This window comes from Vipera ursinii, assembly GCF_947247035.1.
Source record: "Vipera ursinii genome assembly, chromosome: 1".
In the NCBI taxonomy this organism is placed as follows: domain Eukaryota; kingdom Metazoa; phylum Chordata; class Lepidosauria; order Squamata; family Viperidae; genus Vipera; species Vipera ursinii.
Window position 1 is genome coordinate 111,699,009 of NC_139512.1, and position 16,707 is coordinate 111,715,715.

A 16,707-nucleotide genomic window follows, 5' to 3' on the forward strand; every position below is an offset into this window, starting at 1 on the left:
TAATTGCTCCAACCATATGCTGTTTCCACTGCCTGCTTTCCTCACAAGTTTTAGAAAGGATCGGAGTCCCCACTCCTTGCTCTGCCTCGCCTTCTCCTTTTAAAATTGAGTGTGCACGTATGTATAGCCCAGAAAAACCTGCTTCCTTTTCATGGAATGTACGCAAAATGTAGGATTCCATAGAGAGCCACACACCCAGATAATTCATTTGCAGCATACATTTATGCATCCTGTAGAATTCTCATGGTGGAATTTGAGAAATAAACACAAACATGCTTTATATATTCCCTCTCACAGGGCAAGGGGGGAATGTGCATCCAGTACAGAAAAAGCAAGATTTGGCTCTTTTTTTTTTTTAAAAAAAATCCATTTATATCCCGTCCTTCTCCGAAGACTCAGGGCGGCTTACAAGCTTAGCAGTAGCCTTCATTCTATGTATATGCCTGCTTATTAGGGCTTTCACACACACACCCCAAGCGGCATTATTACAAAGTCAGCTTAATTGCCCCCAACAATCTGGGTCCTCATTTTACCTACCTCGGAAGGATGGAAGGCTGAGTCAACCTTGAGCCTGGTGGGACTTGAACCTGCACTAACTGCAGGCAGCTGGTGTTACTTAAGGAGGCATTAGCCCACTGCTCCACCAAGGCTTATTAACTGTGCCTAGAAATAATTTGTGAAAGTGGATCTGGAGAAAAGGTAATTTCAAGAAGAGAAGGACACTTGCTGAGCTAACAGCCACGCAGAGGGGCCATTCCACATGCATGGATAATGTGATGGCGGGAGGGAGAAACTGGGTGGGGTTCCAAAGTATTAATTTGTGATGAAGTCTTCCAGACAAAGACTGACTCATAATTTCTTCACAAATATATGACATTATACATATGTATCAAATACATGCGTAGATCACCCCATTTCCAACTTAGTGCTTCCCAGCTATGTCACCTAGGATTCCCAGGATACCCACTTGCTAGTTGGCTGGGAATTCTGGGAAATCTAACACCAAACCCTACCAATTTATCTATATTCACTGGCCACATCTGAGAGAGATCTGCAGGGGGTATGAATTACAAAGTCTGGTGAACCATGTACAACTTTTAGTCAGGAAAATGTTTAAGAGGAAAACTTTCCAAAACAACATAATGGGATTGAGTGTGCACTGGGACCTAGGAACAGAAAATTAGATGAGAAGGGGATTCTGGAGAATCTTAGATATAACGCCTAGAGTTCAAGTCAAACGGTATCCAGTAGGGATGTGCAAAACGCTTTGATTTTGAAGAGGACTCTTTGATGCCCTGGTAAAATAAGACACACTGTTTTATTCTGAGTCTAAATTAAATCTTAGCTTTTTCCAAGGGTCTTTTTGGGGCGTAATCTAGTTCTTCTGAGCATGCAGCTGAGCTCGTTTCATGACTTATGATTGGGTTATATTCTCCAGACTTTTTGCAGCCCAAACTAGTACAGTAGCACAGATCATTATTTGCTGTTGTCTGGATCGGGTGATGAGGGAATGGAGTATTGAGAGAAAAAAAGCAATTAAGGATAAGGTCACACACACACACACACACACACACACACAAAGAGAGACTACATTACTTGCAGTCGCAGAACTGCTAGTCTGCCTGGTAAACTGGTGCTGTTTAAAAGAAAGAAAAATGTGTGGGGAAACAAAGAGTTCCATGAGGGTTATGCCATGCCTTTATTTGTGCAGGGATAGTCCATGTTACAAAGAGGGGGTACCAATGTAGCTGAATCTGCACAATAATTTGATTAGTCTTGTTTATGTAACTTTGTCATGCACCTTTTGTGTACACATTTGCGTAACATTAATATTATTCATGTACTCAAGGAACACCAGCACTTCTTTTTTGTAGCCAGCCCTAATAAAAACACCAGGAAATGCATTTGTTTTTGTCTGCACCAGGCAGACAGGCTGAAAAAAAAAATCCAGCAGCCTACAGAAATCTGACCAACATATTTTTAAATTCAAAACATGAAGAAATTCTAAGTAAGAAAGATGTACTATCTGAAAAGAATATTAAAGAATAGAACAGAACAGAACAGAACAGAACCTTGGAGGTCTTCTAGTCCAGCCCCCTGCTCAAGCAGGAGAACCTATACCATTCTCAGACAAGTGACTATCGAGTCTCTTCATAAAAGAGGGGTATTGGCTACTCCTGCCAGCTTAGTGTCATCTGCAAATATGATGAGTTCCCCTTCTATTCCCTCATCTAAGTCATTTATGAAGATACTGAAGAGTACTGGGCCTAAGACGGAGCCTTGTGGTACTCCATTGCTTACTTCTCTCCATGTGGATGTAGTACCGAGGACTACTCATTGAGTATGGTTTGTCAGCCAGCTAACCATACTCAACGAGTAGTCCTCAATGGTACTACATCTAAGAAACTGGAAAAAAAAAAGCACAGAAGGGCTTTTTTGATAACAGACGGTAATTGAAACAATTTTTCGGTTAATAGAAACAAAGCTGCCTTTCCATTGTTTTTATGGGAATGTAATTAGCGTTTTCAAAAATGTGTTAAAATTCATGCCTATAGCGACATTTTCTAAAACTTGGATAGAAGGTGTCATTCAGCATAGACTACTACCCACCCATTCTTGCACATCAAGGAAGCAATAGTTAGTTATTCCCGACTTTCAGTTTTGTTTTGTGGTTAAAATTGTCAGAATAAAAAAAGTTTCTTCCTTCTGCTGGGGGAGAAAATGTTCAGACTGTTTCAATTTTTATTGTAATGGAATACAGCCGAGTAGAAACACTGGAGAGAACATTTGAGTGGGTACTTTGTCCTAAGTAAGAATAAAACTTATTTTCTATTATATGCATATCCCTATCAATCATGGAAGTATGCCATAGGCACTGCTTATGAAGTGGATAGAACTTTAAATGCCTTCAGTACAACAGTGCATTCTTTCTGTACATAAAAGTATATTTATTTTTGAATAGCATCATCAAAGAACAAAGCATGGTAATGTCTTGCCAATGGCAACTTTAAAATAAAACAAAAACAAAAAAAGAAACAAAGTTTAGTACTGGACACAGAATAGCTGGTAGGGAGAGGAAGAACAGAGAACAGCCAACTGTCATTTAGAGCTGCTGTAGAGGAGACAAAACAACTTTTTTCCTATTGATTTAAAAGGAAGAACTTGAAATAATAAGAAGAAAGTACAACGCCCCCCCCCCCAGATTTTGCTTAAGTATGAGGAAAACATTCTACTAATAATAGTTTGACAATATAGCAGACTTCTCCCACAGGTGGTAGACAGCCCTTCAAAAGGGAATTTAAGAAAAGACTAGAACATTATTGATCAGGGATGCTGTCCTTGTACTCTGCATTAAGCAGAGATCTGATGAGAACAGCTTTTAAGTTCCTTTTTCATTTCTGTTCCTACGATTTATTGCATTAGGCTAGCACCAATTTGATATGCAACAAGATATATTTACCTTTCTTCAAAATGTCTTGGCTTCTTTAAAGGTAAAGGTTCCCCCGCACATGCGTGCTAGTCGTTTCCAACTCTAGGGGCCGGTGCTCATCTCCGTTTCAAAGCCGAAGAGCCAGCACTTGTCCGAGGACGTCTCCATGGTCATGTGGCCATCATGACTAGACACCAGAGGCACACAGAACGCTGTTACCTTCCCACCGTAGTGGTCCCTACTTTTCTACTTGCATTTTTTAACGTGCTTTAGAACTGCTAGGTTGGCAGAAGCTGGGACGAGTAACAGGCGCTCACTCCGTTATGCGGCACTCGGGATTCAACCCACCAAACTGCAGACCTTCTTATCGACAAGCTCAGCATCCTAACCCACTGAGCCACTGCGTCCCTCTTGGCTTCTTTACAGTTCCTAAAAATGAAAGTGTGGGGTGTATATTTTATAAGTAATAAACATAATTTATGGAAATTATGTCCCTGTTAAATGTACCAAAATAAATTTGATCAAGTTTTTTCCCCCCTCATCCTCACTCATTCTATTTCTATCTTGTTAGCAATTTTGGGGTAGCACATGGTTTTCTGGCATACCCCATTTTGGGGATAAATTAATCTCAAGTAAGCCTCCAAATATTTTATTTTTTAAAAAAACCCAACAATAAAAGTAATGTAAAACTTCACATTTGACTTTTGGCACAGGAAAATATTGTTTGCTAGGCATTCTTGTGTTTTATGCAGAATTGGCTAGGTGTATACTTTTGTATGAGCCAGTTTGGTGTATTGGTTAAGGAGGCATCAGGCTAGAAACAGGGAGACAATTTCACTATGAGAATCATTATACTGTAATCTTTTCAGACTCAAGCCTCAAAACAGAGGTTTTCCTCCCCAGATCTACAGCATCAAAAGTTAAACAGCAGAAAAAAACAGGTACTTTAAAAAAAAAGAAACCAGCTTTAGAAATAAAAAAGGAAAGAAAAGCTCCTGATGGTAATGATTCTGATGACCAGAACAATGTAAAACTGAAGCAAGCAAGAAACGAAGACATGTCAACAAAACAGCAGGTCAGTCAAGGCTGATGACTGGAGAAGGGTTGCAATCCATCCTCAAAGCACACATGTCAGTATAAAGGGATTCCCCAGTTCAGTTTTGGTATGGCAAGAAACCAAAGACAACTGATGATACACAAGTTGCCACATTAACAATTAAGGATATATAATATAGTTATTATAAGAATATATACCGGTATATAATAAGTAGCTATCACCATTTAAATATTTTAGAATTCTGGAGTTGTGCTAAATTATGAGTCAGGAACAGGCAGTAATTAATGTTAACATCTATGTTCTGTGTAAGAAGGCACCAGGGTAAGTTCACAGAGTTCCTTTCGCAGGTTAAAATAATCCCTGTAAGCATATGCTGGTGATTATTATTTACTACCGGTAGCATGCTGCCTATCCTTTTTAAGGCGCAGTTGGGCTGGAAGCTCCAGTTGGTCATCTTCTCAGCAGTGTTATTCAGAATCTTATTCCCATTTTCTTTGTTGCAGTTTCTGCCTTTCTTCTCTTATCTTCTCTCACTTATTCCGTCTCCTCCACAGGGCAGAAGATGCATATAATGTCCAGCCTCCTCTCTCTCTCCAGAGGCAAGTGTATCATACTCAAGATGCTTCCTCTTAAAAGGATTAAAATCAATTCTGAATGCTACCGTCACAATTTTTTCAAGTGTGGTTGTGGAGCAAAGATAGGATAGGATAGCAGGAAAACACTTCCCTAAACCTAACTGTGCTGCATACCATAGTTGAGACTCCCTAGCTCTATATCTCTACTGAAAACAGAGAACAAACAGGAAAGTCTTTGTTTTTTCCCTGAAGAATGTAAATGCAAGCACTTCAAAAGCTCTTTAAGGACACTATTATCTCAGTCCTGTATTTGAAGGCGAAAGACCTTTTATCAGTCACTGGAGGACACCCATTCAAACCAGAAAAGAGTTAATAATATCAACTCTGTTTATCCAGGTCTACTTCTATGCCCAAACTGAGATTTTCAATATATACTCTATACAAAATACTTGTTCAGAGTCATAAATTCTGTGTTAACCTGTAATCTTATTATATGAGCCTACTCATGTAGCATAGCATGAATCCATGATTAGTTAGAGAGAAAGTTTTTCATAACAAATACCCTTGGAATGGAAATATTCTTTTTCCTTAAACTGGGATGGGGGGGAGCAGATACAGCATGTGATACAGCCAAAAGTATCTCTAAGCTGTTGTGACACCATGGTCTGACAATATTGCTATGATGTTTAGCAATGCAAATTGCCAGATAACAGCAGCATTTCTCACTATTGAACACACCCATAAAGCTGAACTCCCCGACTCCGAATAGGACACCGCCTATCTCCTGTCTCCAATATAGCCCTTGCACAATTCCAAGAAGTATTCCACATCCACTTGCACTCTGAGCCAGCTGACCCCGAGGACACAGATAAACCCCCAAATGGCCTCAATGACTCCCACAGAGCTAAGGGCCAACCCGCAGAATGCTAACAACCAGTTGACTGCAAAGAATATACATCAATCCATTCCCCATTATTCAGTCAAAATTGAAGAAGCTTCTTGGATAAGAACTGAAACGTTTTCAAGAAAAAAAACTAAGAAAGTCCAGTTGCCTTTTGAAAAGCACTTCTGGGACAATCATGATTGAGAATCTGTCTATATAAACAACTCTGCCAAAAATTCAGAGAAACATACTGAACAAATTGGCCCTCCAGTATCTTTATTGTGCTAGTGTTCTTCTCTATAACATCTGCAGGCTATCTAGAATTTTCCAAATATACTGGACTAAAAAACTTAGCAGCATTATTGAGAGCGGCCAATGGCTAGCGATTACCGTATTTTCCGGCGTATAAGACGACTGGGCGTATAAGACGACCCCCTACATTTCCTGTTAAATTATAGGGTTTGGGCTATTTTCAGCACCCGGCGTATAAGACGACCCCTGACTTTTGAGAAGATTTTTATGGGTTAAAAAGTAGTCTTATACGCCAGAAAATACAGTATAAAAGTTTTAAGATTTCTGGAGGGAACTCTGAACTCTGTATGGCATGTTTGAGCATCATCCTTTCTGTCCATGGTAAAGCTCCGTTTTCAAAAGTCTCAACCCAGTCTCTCAACCCTTGTTGGTCTGGAACCAATTCCCTATCTCACAAAAGAATTTAGACATCCATTAAAGATATACAAGTTTCAGAAGCAGCCAGGTCTGAACCTCTACTAGGTCTGTACCAAGATAGGAATCATACCTACGTATGCCTTGAATTTTGTGGGGGGAAAGAAATATGTATCGAAGTCTGGATAATTCTGATACAGGAAGAAGATAAATAGGTTGTCATCAGGGGGAAATGTGTGGCTTTCTAGAAATACAAATCTCAGTTTGCTGCATTACTGACCTTGATAGCTTAATATTGCTGTTCATCAATACCTAAAGGGTGAAAGGTCCTTCATCCTGGAATACATTACTAGTTCCTGAATAATCTGATTAGAAATAGTGACTTGCTTATTCTATATCTGTGGATAATTCATATTCAACCCAATTTAAGATCCCCATGTTATTTAATAATGACTTTGTGTAAATCCCATCTTTCTATTGGATATATAACAACATTGTAACAGGCAGGAGAAAGGCCAGGACAGGGCATGGGGTCAGTTTATGATTAGAATCAGACTGATATAGCAAAAGAAAAGCAGACACAAAAATCAAGGTCCTGGTATCTTCAAAACTGGCTTACCTTTTTCTGAAGCATTAATCAGAGTACAATTCAAAGGAAATTTAGTTAGCATAAGCCTGGGCAATGAATCTACTACCATTCAGTAATCTCAGACCATTATGAGGACATACGTTAAGATAGACACCACAATGCTTTTTAATACACAAATTCAAAAGAACTTCAGAGAACTCATGAAGTAGAAACAATGAGTTGATAAACAGTGTCAAGGAGAGTTCAAATGGGTTAAGAAGCCACCGCCTCAGCAACAACCCACACCAAATTCCCAACCAAACTTCTCCAGTTACCTTCTGTACAACAGTGCTAAGATTAAATTGCCATATTGACTTGAATTTATCAGAAATTTTATCATTTCCCAATAAAGAATTGGAGATGGCAACTTTTATCCAGATGAACTTCTACTGAAGTTATATGTAAATAAGCTAAGCAATAGTGATAAATTAAATTTATGAAACTTTCTTCTCAACTTATCAATTATGTCAGAACAGTTAAGGCAGGGGTGTCAAACTGGTGGCCTGCAGGCTGAATGCGTCACATGCAGGCCACGGCCACCCCAGCTCCGCAAAGGCAAAAAAAGTCACAATACGTCATGTGACGTGGTTGAGTTTGACACCCATGAGTTAAGGCATTCTCTCAAAAGATTAGAGGAAGAAACTTTCAAGTCAAACTTCCAGACCAGAAAGTACAATATGAAGAGTCTGACCTAGCTTGGTGGCTTACATAAAATTATTATACCACATCTCCTAATTTGGGAGTTTGTCTTGAACTCCCAATATAAAACATGAAAAATAATGAACAAAAATGCAGCCACAATATCTCAGACCCCATCTTAAAAAGAAACAAAATGAATTTCTTTCAAATGTTAGTCAGTTTTTCAATTTAACGGAGCAAAAGCCTAGTAATTAGAGGCGATATAATTGTAACAGATGCCATCTAGAAAATGTGAAGTTCAAAACTATAATTCTGCTCAATGCTTTTATTATGGTAGTTCCTGGATTGGCAGGCATCCAACTGCTACAACTTTCTAGAGATCCTGGGGTGGTGAAAATGACATCAAATGGATTTTTTTTTGCCAGTGATGCAACTATGAAAGACAAAATGACTCTGATATGAAGGCTTTTCTAATAAGACATTTGTTAATTAGTGAAAAATAAACTCCTGATTCACATTGGAAAATGGATAAGTGAAATAAAAGGGGAAGCGCAAATTCAGATCCTGCTCTGTTCAGCTATCGAGTTACTTGCACTGTTTTTCAATAACTCAAATGCACATTTAAACATAATAAATCCAGTGGGACATAATCTCCAAGTAAACAAGCCTGAGATCAAGCTTCCCATCTTGTTTATCTCACTATGTTCAGTCTTAAAACTTTTTACTAGCTCTATTTACGGTAATTTAGTGGAACCAAAACCTAATAAAGTATTACTGATAATGGTTCTGTATTACCAAAGAATCGAGGCCTTTGAACTATGGTGCTGGAGAAGACTCCTGCGAGACCCTTGGACTGCAAGGCCATCAAACCGGTCAGTCCTAGAGGAAATCAACCCTGACTGCTCTTTAGAAGGCCAGATCCTGAAGGTGAAACTCAAATACTTTGGCCACCTAATGAGAAAGAAGGACTCACTGTCACTGGAGAAGAGGCTAATGCTGGGAAAGATTGAGGGCAAGAGAATGAGGTGGCTGGATGGAGTCACTGAAGCAGTAGGCATGAGCCTAAATAGACTCTAGAAGATGGTAGAGGACAGGAAGGCCTGGAGGAACGTTGTCCATGAGGTCACGATGGGTCGGACACGACTTCGCAGCTAACAACAACATTACATAATATTTTGAAAAACTTTAATACAGTATCAATAAAAGACTAACTTAATAAATTCCTTCTACTTTTATCACCATTAGATAAGCTTTAGATAAGTGTTGTAGATGAGATTCCAAATTACAATATTCCTGAATTCATTTAGGAAGAAGTTATAGTTGTGAGTTTCTTCAGTTTATGTCATTCTTTTCTAGGAAAAAAAGAGGAATGAAGGAGTATTCTAGTTATCTAAAAACCTAAAGGCTGTCTCCTACAAAACTGGCAGTCAGCAATGCAATGTAAACCAAATTAATGAAAAACCAAATTAATGAAAGGCAAAACTCTATCTCACACAACTCACTTTTGGCTAAGAAATCGTTGGTAGTACTGTGTCTTATATGAGATGAACAGTAGGCTAGAAATGAAAGACAACATGTGGATTTCCCATCACATTCCATTAACTTAGAACTGCAATTGGAAAAATAAAAGTTTTTTTTTAATGAAAGCATCCCTAATAACACAGCTAATCATTGTTTCATACAATTCAAAGACGCTTCAACTGGTTACACAGCTGCAATCAAGGCCACACACCCAACCCAACGTATTTCTGGAAGCAATATTTGCATCAGCATTCTTGAACTAAATCCTCCAAAGACAGCTTTTCCCCTAAAGTCCAGCCAGGCCTTTTATAGATGCAACACTGGAGAAGAAACTTAGACGAAGTCATTGAACAATCAGAATTAGGTGCAATAAAAAAAAGCGTGAGTAGGTTCAAGTAAGGCATCCCAGTTCAACCTCTCACGCAATCACCGGGGTGGCTTTTGGCAAGCTACGATTGGTTTGTTTGTTTGTTGTTTGTTTTCCCTAGGAACTAGGGAGAGAACTGTCACTCCGCAAAACATTCGCAGGAAACGTCTGGGTAAATGGCCTGCTCAACCCACTCAAGTCCCTTTATAGCCCTAGATCAGGAGTCGGCAACCTCAGCTCTTTTATGACTCGTGGACTTCAACTCCAAGAATTCTTGAGCCAGCATAGCTGGCTCAGGAATTCTGGGAGTTGAAGTCCATGAGTCATAAAAGAGCCAAGGTTGCCTACCCCTGCCCTAGATGGACGCCTCCACCCTGTTTGCTCTGGGAAAAAAAGTCCTAAGGCAGGGGTCTTCAAACTTGGCCCTTTTATGACTTGTGGACTTCAACTCCCAGAATTCCTCAGCCAAGGTGCCTGGCTGAGGAATTCTGGGAGTTGAAGTCCACGAGTCATAAAAGAGCCGAGGTTGCCTAACCCTGCCCTAGATGGACGCCTCCACCCTGTTTGCTCTGGGAAAAAAAGCCCTAAGGCCATTCCCTCTTCCCCCCCCAACCCCCCCCACCCCCAGTGGCTCACCCCAGTGCCTACCTTTCAACTCCCCGTAGTCCGAGAAGGCTCCGTTGCTCCGGGGTGCCGAGTGGCTCTTCTGCACCATCCGCATCCGGACTTGCTCCTGCACCCGGGCGTTCTTGAGCAGCTCGGCGTCCGGCGCCTCCTGGCGCTTCCTGTCGAGCTGTTGGTCCGAGGGCAGCGCCAAGGAGCACACGCCGTTCTCCGGCTGCAGAGCCGACAAGAAGAAATTATTTTCCTGCATGGTGGCGGCAGCAGCCCAGCAAGGGGTACATTAAAACAGCCCGACTCTTTTTCTCTCTTTTCTGCCTCAGGCTTCGTTTGACCCAGCGAGAACTTTCCCGAGGGCGGCGGGGAAAAAATAAAATAAATAAATAAAATAAAAAAGTTCTGACAACCCCCGCGGCTCCTCTTCTCTCTGAGCCCGAGCGGCGCTTCGACACTCCGAAAAAGGCGCGAACTTGCCCACAGGTGGCTCCGGCAGGCCTCGCTCTCTCTACCTCGGCTCCTCAGCTCGAGAAAGTTGCTCCACTCGGGGCGCGCGCGCGCACACACAACCAGACTCCGATAACCTTCCCCGGTCCCGCGCCATCCTCGTCTTTCCCCCACCTCCGCCCCGCCTGCCTTGTTTTGGTCTCCCGCGGCTTCTCCTTGGCCAGGCCGCCTCCTCCTCCCCCCACCCCTTCCCCGCCTTGCTCGTAACACACCTACGCGGTCACACCCCTTCCCCTAGCCTAGCAAGTGACAGCGGCAAGGAAGGCGGGCTTTAAGGCAGAGCTGGCCAGCCGGTTCCACCTTAAAGCAGGTGAGGCGTTTGGCGAGCAGCGAAATTGCGAGACAGAATGAATTCCCAGGGTGCCGGAGAGGCAACCGCCGGGCCCTGCCTTGGCTGGCCCTCGTCAGCTCCGCAAACCGGCAGAAGCGGTTATGGGTGCTTGCGAGGCCTCCGGGCCTTGAAGGGGTGGGTGGAGTGGGGGGTATCATCTCCTTTCTTATCTCCTTTCTTATCTCCTCCTCCTCCTCCTCTCTGTTGGGAATGAAAGTTGCAAATTGCCCTGGTCCGGCAAGGGGAACTGCCTTGACTCCCTGGAGAGAAAGGGAAGGAGGAGCGCGACCGCCCCGCTTCGGCCGAGCCCGAGCTTTTTGCTCCCCTCGCATTGCAAAAAGTACGCGGTCGCGGAGGCCGAAGCGAGGAAGGCTGCCCCTCCACCCGAGGCAGGTCAAAGTCCCGGACTGCTTTCTCCCTTCTCCCCACCCAGGAGCCTGGGCGGCGCTACGCCTTGCCAACTCCGCACACGCTGATCAGCGATTAACTAGGGGCGTCTCGCTTGCGATAGTTGGACTTAAATGAAGTTTCTAGTGGAGCAAAAAGCAAGGGAAGGTTATAACAGCCGGGTGTTGTTGTTTTTTTCTTCCCCTTTTGCAAAAGTATCTGGTGGGAGCGACGAACGCAGAGATCAGAGTGGTGGCAGCTGCTGGCTTGGGAGCTTCCCGCAAGGGGTTCCCATATGTATCGCTCTGCTGTATTTTCGTTTGCTTTGGAAGGTGGGCAACGATTTCAACTTGCCCCGTTTCAGAATAAGCAGAGAGAATTTCACCTGTCTACAGGGGACAGCCCTAGGGCGGGGTCAACATTACCTTCCCTGCTTGCTTCACCATATATGGTGGTCCTGGCAGAACTCTCTCTCTCTCTCTCTCTCTCTCTCTCTCTCTCTCTCTCTCTCTCACACACACACACACACACACACACACACACACACAAACACACACAGAGACCCCTTTGTTCTTAGGTACACACTAAATAGTCAATTATTTCCTTACAGTGCTGTTGTTTACACACATTTCAGTTTGTAAGTTTTTGTGTGCAAATATTTTTTCCTCCACCTGGTAACCTTTTCCTGTTAACTGGACTGCAAAAAGTCCTTTTATGTTTGTCTCCAGTCGGCTTAACTGAAAGGCAGGAAAAATGCATAAACAGCCCATGACTGAGGAGCATATACAGAGTGCTGTACAGAGTACTTGCACCTTCCCCACAAACAAGACTTCCCCAAATCAAATTTGAGGACTGGGACTTTGTAAAACGACCATCTCATTTTGTCGCCAGTCATACTGTTGTTACCTTTTTCTGGGATAGTTTTTTTTTTAAATTCCCAGGCTGGCTTCCAACTACTATATGTTGTTAGCTGTGAAGTTATGTCCGACCCATCGCGACCCTATGGACAATGTTCCTCCAGGCCTTCCTATCCTCTACCATCTTCTGGAGTCCATTTAGGCTCACGCCTACTGCTTCAGTGACTCCATCCAGCCACCTCATTCTCTGTCGTCCCCTTCTTCTCTTGCCCTCAATCTTTCCCAGCATTAGGCTCTTCTCCAGTGAGTCCTTCCTTCTCATTAGGTGGCCAAAGTATTTGAATTTTAGCTATTCCACTTCGGATTGCTTTTATCTAGTTTTGGTGACGGTTTGTTGCTGGAACTTTGTACTTTGATATGGCCCAAGGGCTAATCAATAAAAAGTTGTTGAGTTTTAGCTTTAGGATCTGGCCTTCTAAAAAGCAGTCAGGGTTGATCTCCTCTAGGACTGACCGGTTTGATCGCCTTGCAGTCCAAGGGACTCGCAGGAGTCTTCTCCAGCACCATAGTTCAAAGGCCTCAATTCTTTGGCGCTCAGCCTTTCTTATGGTCCAACTTTCACTGCCATACATTGCAACTGGGAAGACCATAGCCTTGACTATACACACTTTTGTTGACAGGGTGATGTCAACTACTATATGGGTATCTAGAATTATTGTACTCTATAGTAAGTTCTAGAATCTTCTGTCTCATTCCATCAAACTTGTTTTTTTAATTAGGTTATATCTATCCAGTAATATATTTACATATTAAGAAAGTTAAATGATATTAAAATAGCTCAGATATTTCCAGTCTGCAAACATATGACTGGAAGCAATGCCCCTTCAGGAGGGATGGAACCATGACTTTAGGAATGATCATTGTTGTGTACTGGGCTTTTTTGAGGGAATACCACATGGGTTGCTGGAGCAGCTAACGGCTCTCCAGCAACCCAGACTACAAGTATCCTATGCTGCAATTGGCTATCTCCAGGCGGCAATGGTTGATTCAAACCTATTGGCTGCCGCCTAGGGGCTAGACTATATATTGCAGCTGGTTGCAGCCATTCCCTCCAGTATAGTCACAGCACGAAATAAATGATGAGTTACCCTGTACTCCGTTTCACGTCTTCATTCCTGCATCAAAGAATCCGCTATTTAACAATCATATTCCAGATACCATTAATAAAATTGGACTACAGTATTAGATAGGATACAAGCCATCCCCTCTTGCATATTACTAATTTGGTTCATTCTTGAAACAACAATTATTTCTGCAAATGTGCCAGCCTGCGGCTTGCATGGAACAATAATTATTTTATGTACCATGTTTATAGTATTGTTTGTATGGTCTCTAGCCAAATAATAATTAACTAGCATTTATGAAGTGCTGTCAGATGTCCAGACGAAAGACTCTCTAGAAGTATGTAGCCTTGATGTTAGTAATAGCTAGGCCCAACCCTGCTTAGTTTTATGAATTCCACACAGCACAGCACAGCACAGCAAAATGCTGAGTATCCAGTTATTAAATATTTAGTGATTAAAATACGAACCATTCCCTTGGATAAGAAAACATTCTCAAAGGAAGATGACCTTGTTAAAAAGGAGTGACCCTCTGTTGTGGGAAACAGGCCCAAAATGTGCAAAAGTTAAGTCAGAAGTTGGGGTAATGTTCAGCATTTGCCAGAATATATTTAAATCTTACTGAATATAGCCCCCCCCCACACACACACACACTTCACGCTATTCTCAGAATATTCATTATTCTCATTACAGTATACTGTTTCTTTTTAGGATAAACAAAATTATAAGTAAGAGTAAGTTAATAGGGTATCCAGTTAAAAAAATACACCAAAATGGAAATAGAACTGCATTTTGCTATCCTTACACATTAAAACTTTATTTATAACTTGCAATTATTTCAATGTATTCCATCAAACATAAATACCATAGCCTCGGATACATTAATTTTTAGATTCATGTTTTTCATTGCATTATGCAATGTGTCTAAAATTTGTGGCACATTATTTGCATTCTCAGCCAATCACTTGAGATTGGCTACTTACATGACCTTAGGAATGCACCATTCCTTGGAGAAGGTTGCTAGCAATTGCAGAGGACTATGGAGGATATGGATTATGTAGACATGGTTGAAAGCCTTCTCCAAGGGAGTTCTCTTGTACAAAACATCCTGTAATTCAAGCTTCTTTGTTTTATCATATGCTTTCTCTGAATCAAATATACAAGTAGTCAACTTATGACCATAATGGAGCCTGGCTATTATAGTCATAAATCATGACAGTCTTGAAGCACCTGATTTTATCTTTTTTTGCAGCAGCAGCCATTAAGCAAATCCATTGTTTGCTATGAGGTGATTTGCTGACAACTAGAAATAAACACTGGTTTTTGGCAAAAATGTCATAAATTTGTGGCCATGTGACCATGGGATGCTGCTGCAAACCGCCCTAAAGGTGGGCTGGTTAATGAGTGCCTGAAATTCAATTATGTGATGGGCAGATGGTGGCCATCAGAACTTCAGAAATGGGCCGTACTTTTTGATATGTCTATTGTAACTTTGAACAGTTGCTAAACCAGGAAGTTGAAGAATACCTGTATACTTTCTGACATTCACATGTTTCTAGGTGCCATGCTGGAGAACAAAAATATGGTGTCTATACCTCATGCCCACAAAACACCACACTGTACTCTCCAAATTCTGCTCATTGTCATCATTCCTACATTTCAGTCATAATTTTGCCAAATGCCTTCCTGGGGAACGCAGAGTTTTGCATTCACTCCTGCTACTTTTCTCTTTGTGCAAGGAAACAGTTGTCAGGCATGGATGCAATCTCTACAAGTTAAATAAGTCACATAGCTATTACATAAATAAACCGCAAACGTATTTTAATATTTCTCCAGAAAAACATCTATTCCTGTTGTTTCACCATTTGAAAGCATTCTCACAACATTTATGACTTCTTCATCAGTTTTTTTTTTGAAGCCCACTCTCAAACACATCACATTTTTTCCCCATATAAAACTGTAATATACCAGCATTCCAACACATCAGTTCCATCTCAATTCACATTTATTTTTAATTACATGAACTCTGCTGGAGGCTTTTTTTTTTGCTGTCTTCACAGACTTTCGAAATAATATATAAATTATTTAATCATATAGTATTTTTACTTATATCAGAATTGTGCATTTTCTCTCCTTCCCTAACCATCCTTGCTTGATTATATTTTTGCAACCATATTTTGTCTCTTTAGACATTATTCAGTACATTTTTCTCACCCTTATTTTTTTGCAATATGTTTTAATTTTCACCACAGTACTAACTATACAGTATCTCTCTATCTCCATCTCCATCCCTATACTTTATCCCAAGGAATGTTGTAAGAATCATCATTTCCCCAGGTGTTATTTTTCATATTTAGGGTAATTCTACACATTTCTGTAATATAAAACTCTACTCCAAATAGCATTCACATCCTACTTTCTTTCATCTACTTTCCATTCATTCTGTTGGGAAATTAAACTACAAGTTTAATAGAGGACTCTATTTTTATTTAAAAGAGCCTTGGTGGAGCAGTGGGCTAATGCCTCCTTAAGTAACACCAGCTGCCTGCAATTAGTGCAGGTTCGAGTCCCACCAGGCTCAAGGTTGACTCAGCCTTCCATCCTTCCGAGGTAGGTAAAACGAGGACCCAGATTGTTGGGGGCAATTAAGCTGACTTTGTAATAATGCCGCTTGGGGTGTGTGTGAAAGCCCTAATAAGCAGGCATATACATAGAATGAAGGCTACTGCTAAGCTTGTAAGCCGCCCTGAGTCTTCAGAGAAGGGCGGGATATAAATGGAATTAAAATAATAAAAAAAATATTTAGATTGAAGACTCACACTTTATCTTCTTTCAATAGTTTTGTTTTCATGTCTGTTCTTTTCACAAATTTCCTTTTCATCCATGTCCCTTTTCCCCCAAATTCACTATTGACAATGACCTGTTCCACGCTGAAAAATTCTCATTATTCTTATATCTTTGTTTTAGTCTTTTATGATAAAAATGAAATTAGTGGTGCTTTTTAAATAATTCTTTTTTCCACGTATAAAAATAAATACAGAAATATTTGCTTAAGCAACATACAGTATACGTAATAAATAAATAATAAATAGACACCTTTTCTTATCAAATATTTGCCAT

General features: G+C 41.1%; 1 protein-coding gene across 1 annotated transcript in view; it reads right to left on the reverse strand.

The window, feature by feature from the left end:
* Positions 1 to 11,031, reverse strand: part of PKP3 (plakophilin 3) — a 52,776-nt gene extending 41,745 nt beyond the window's left edge. Inside the window, exon 1 of the mRNA XM_083348972.1 lies at positions 10,415 to 11,031. Coding sequence (XP_083205098.1) covers positions 10,415 to 10,640 — 226 coding nt within the window. The 5' untranslated portion in view covers positions 10,641 to 11,031. The remainder of the gene's footprint in view (positions 1 to 10,414) is intronic.
* Between the last annotated feature and the right edge of the window lie 5,676 nt (positions 11,032 to 16,707).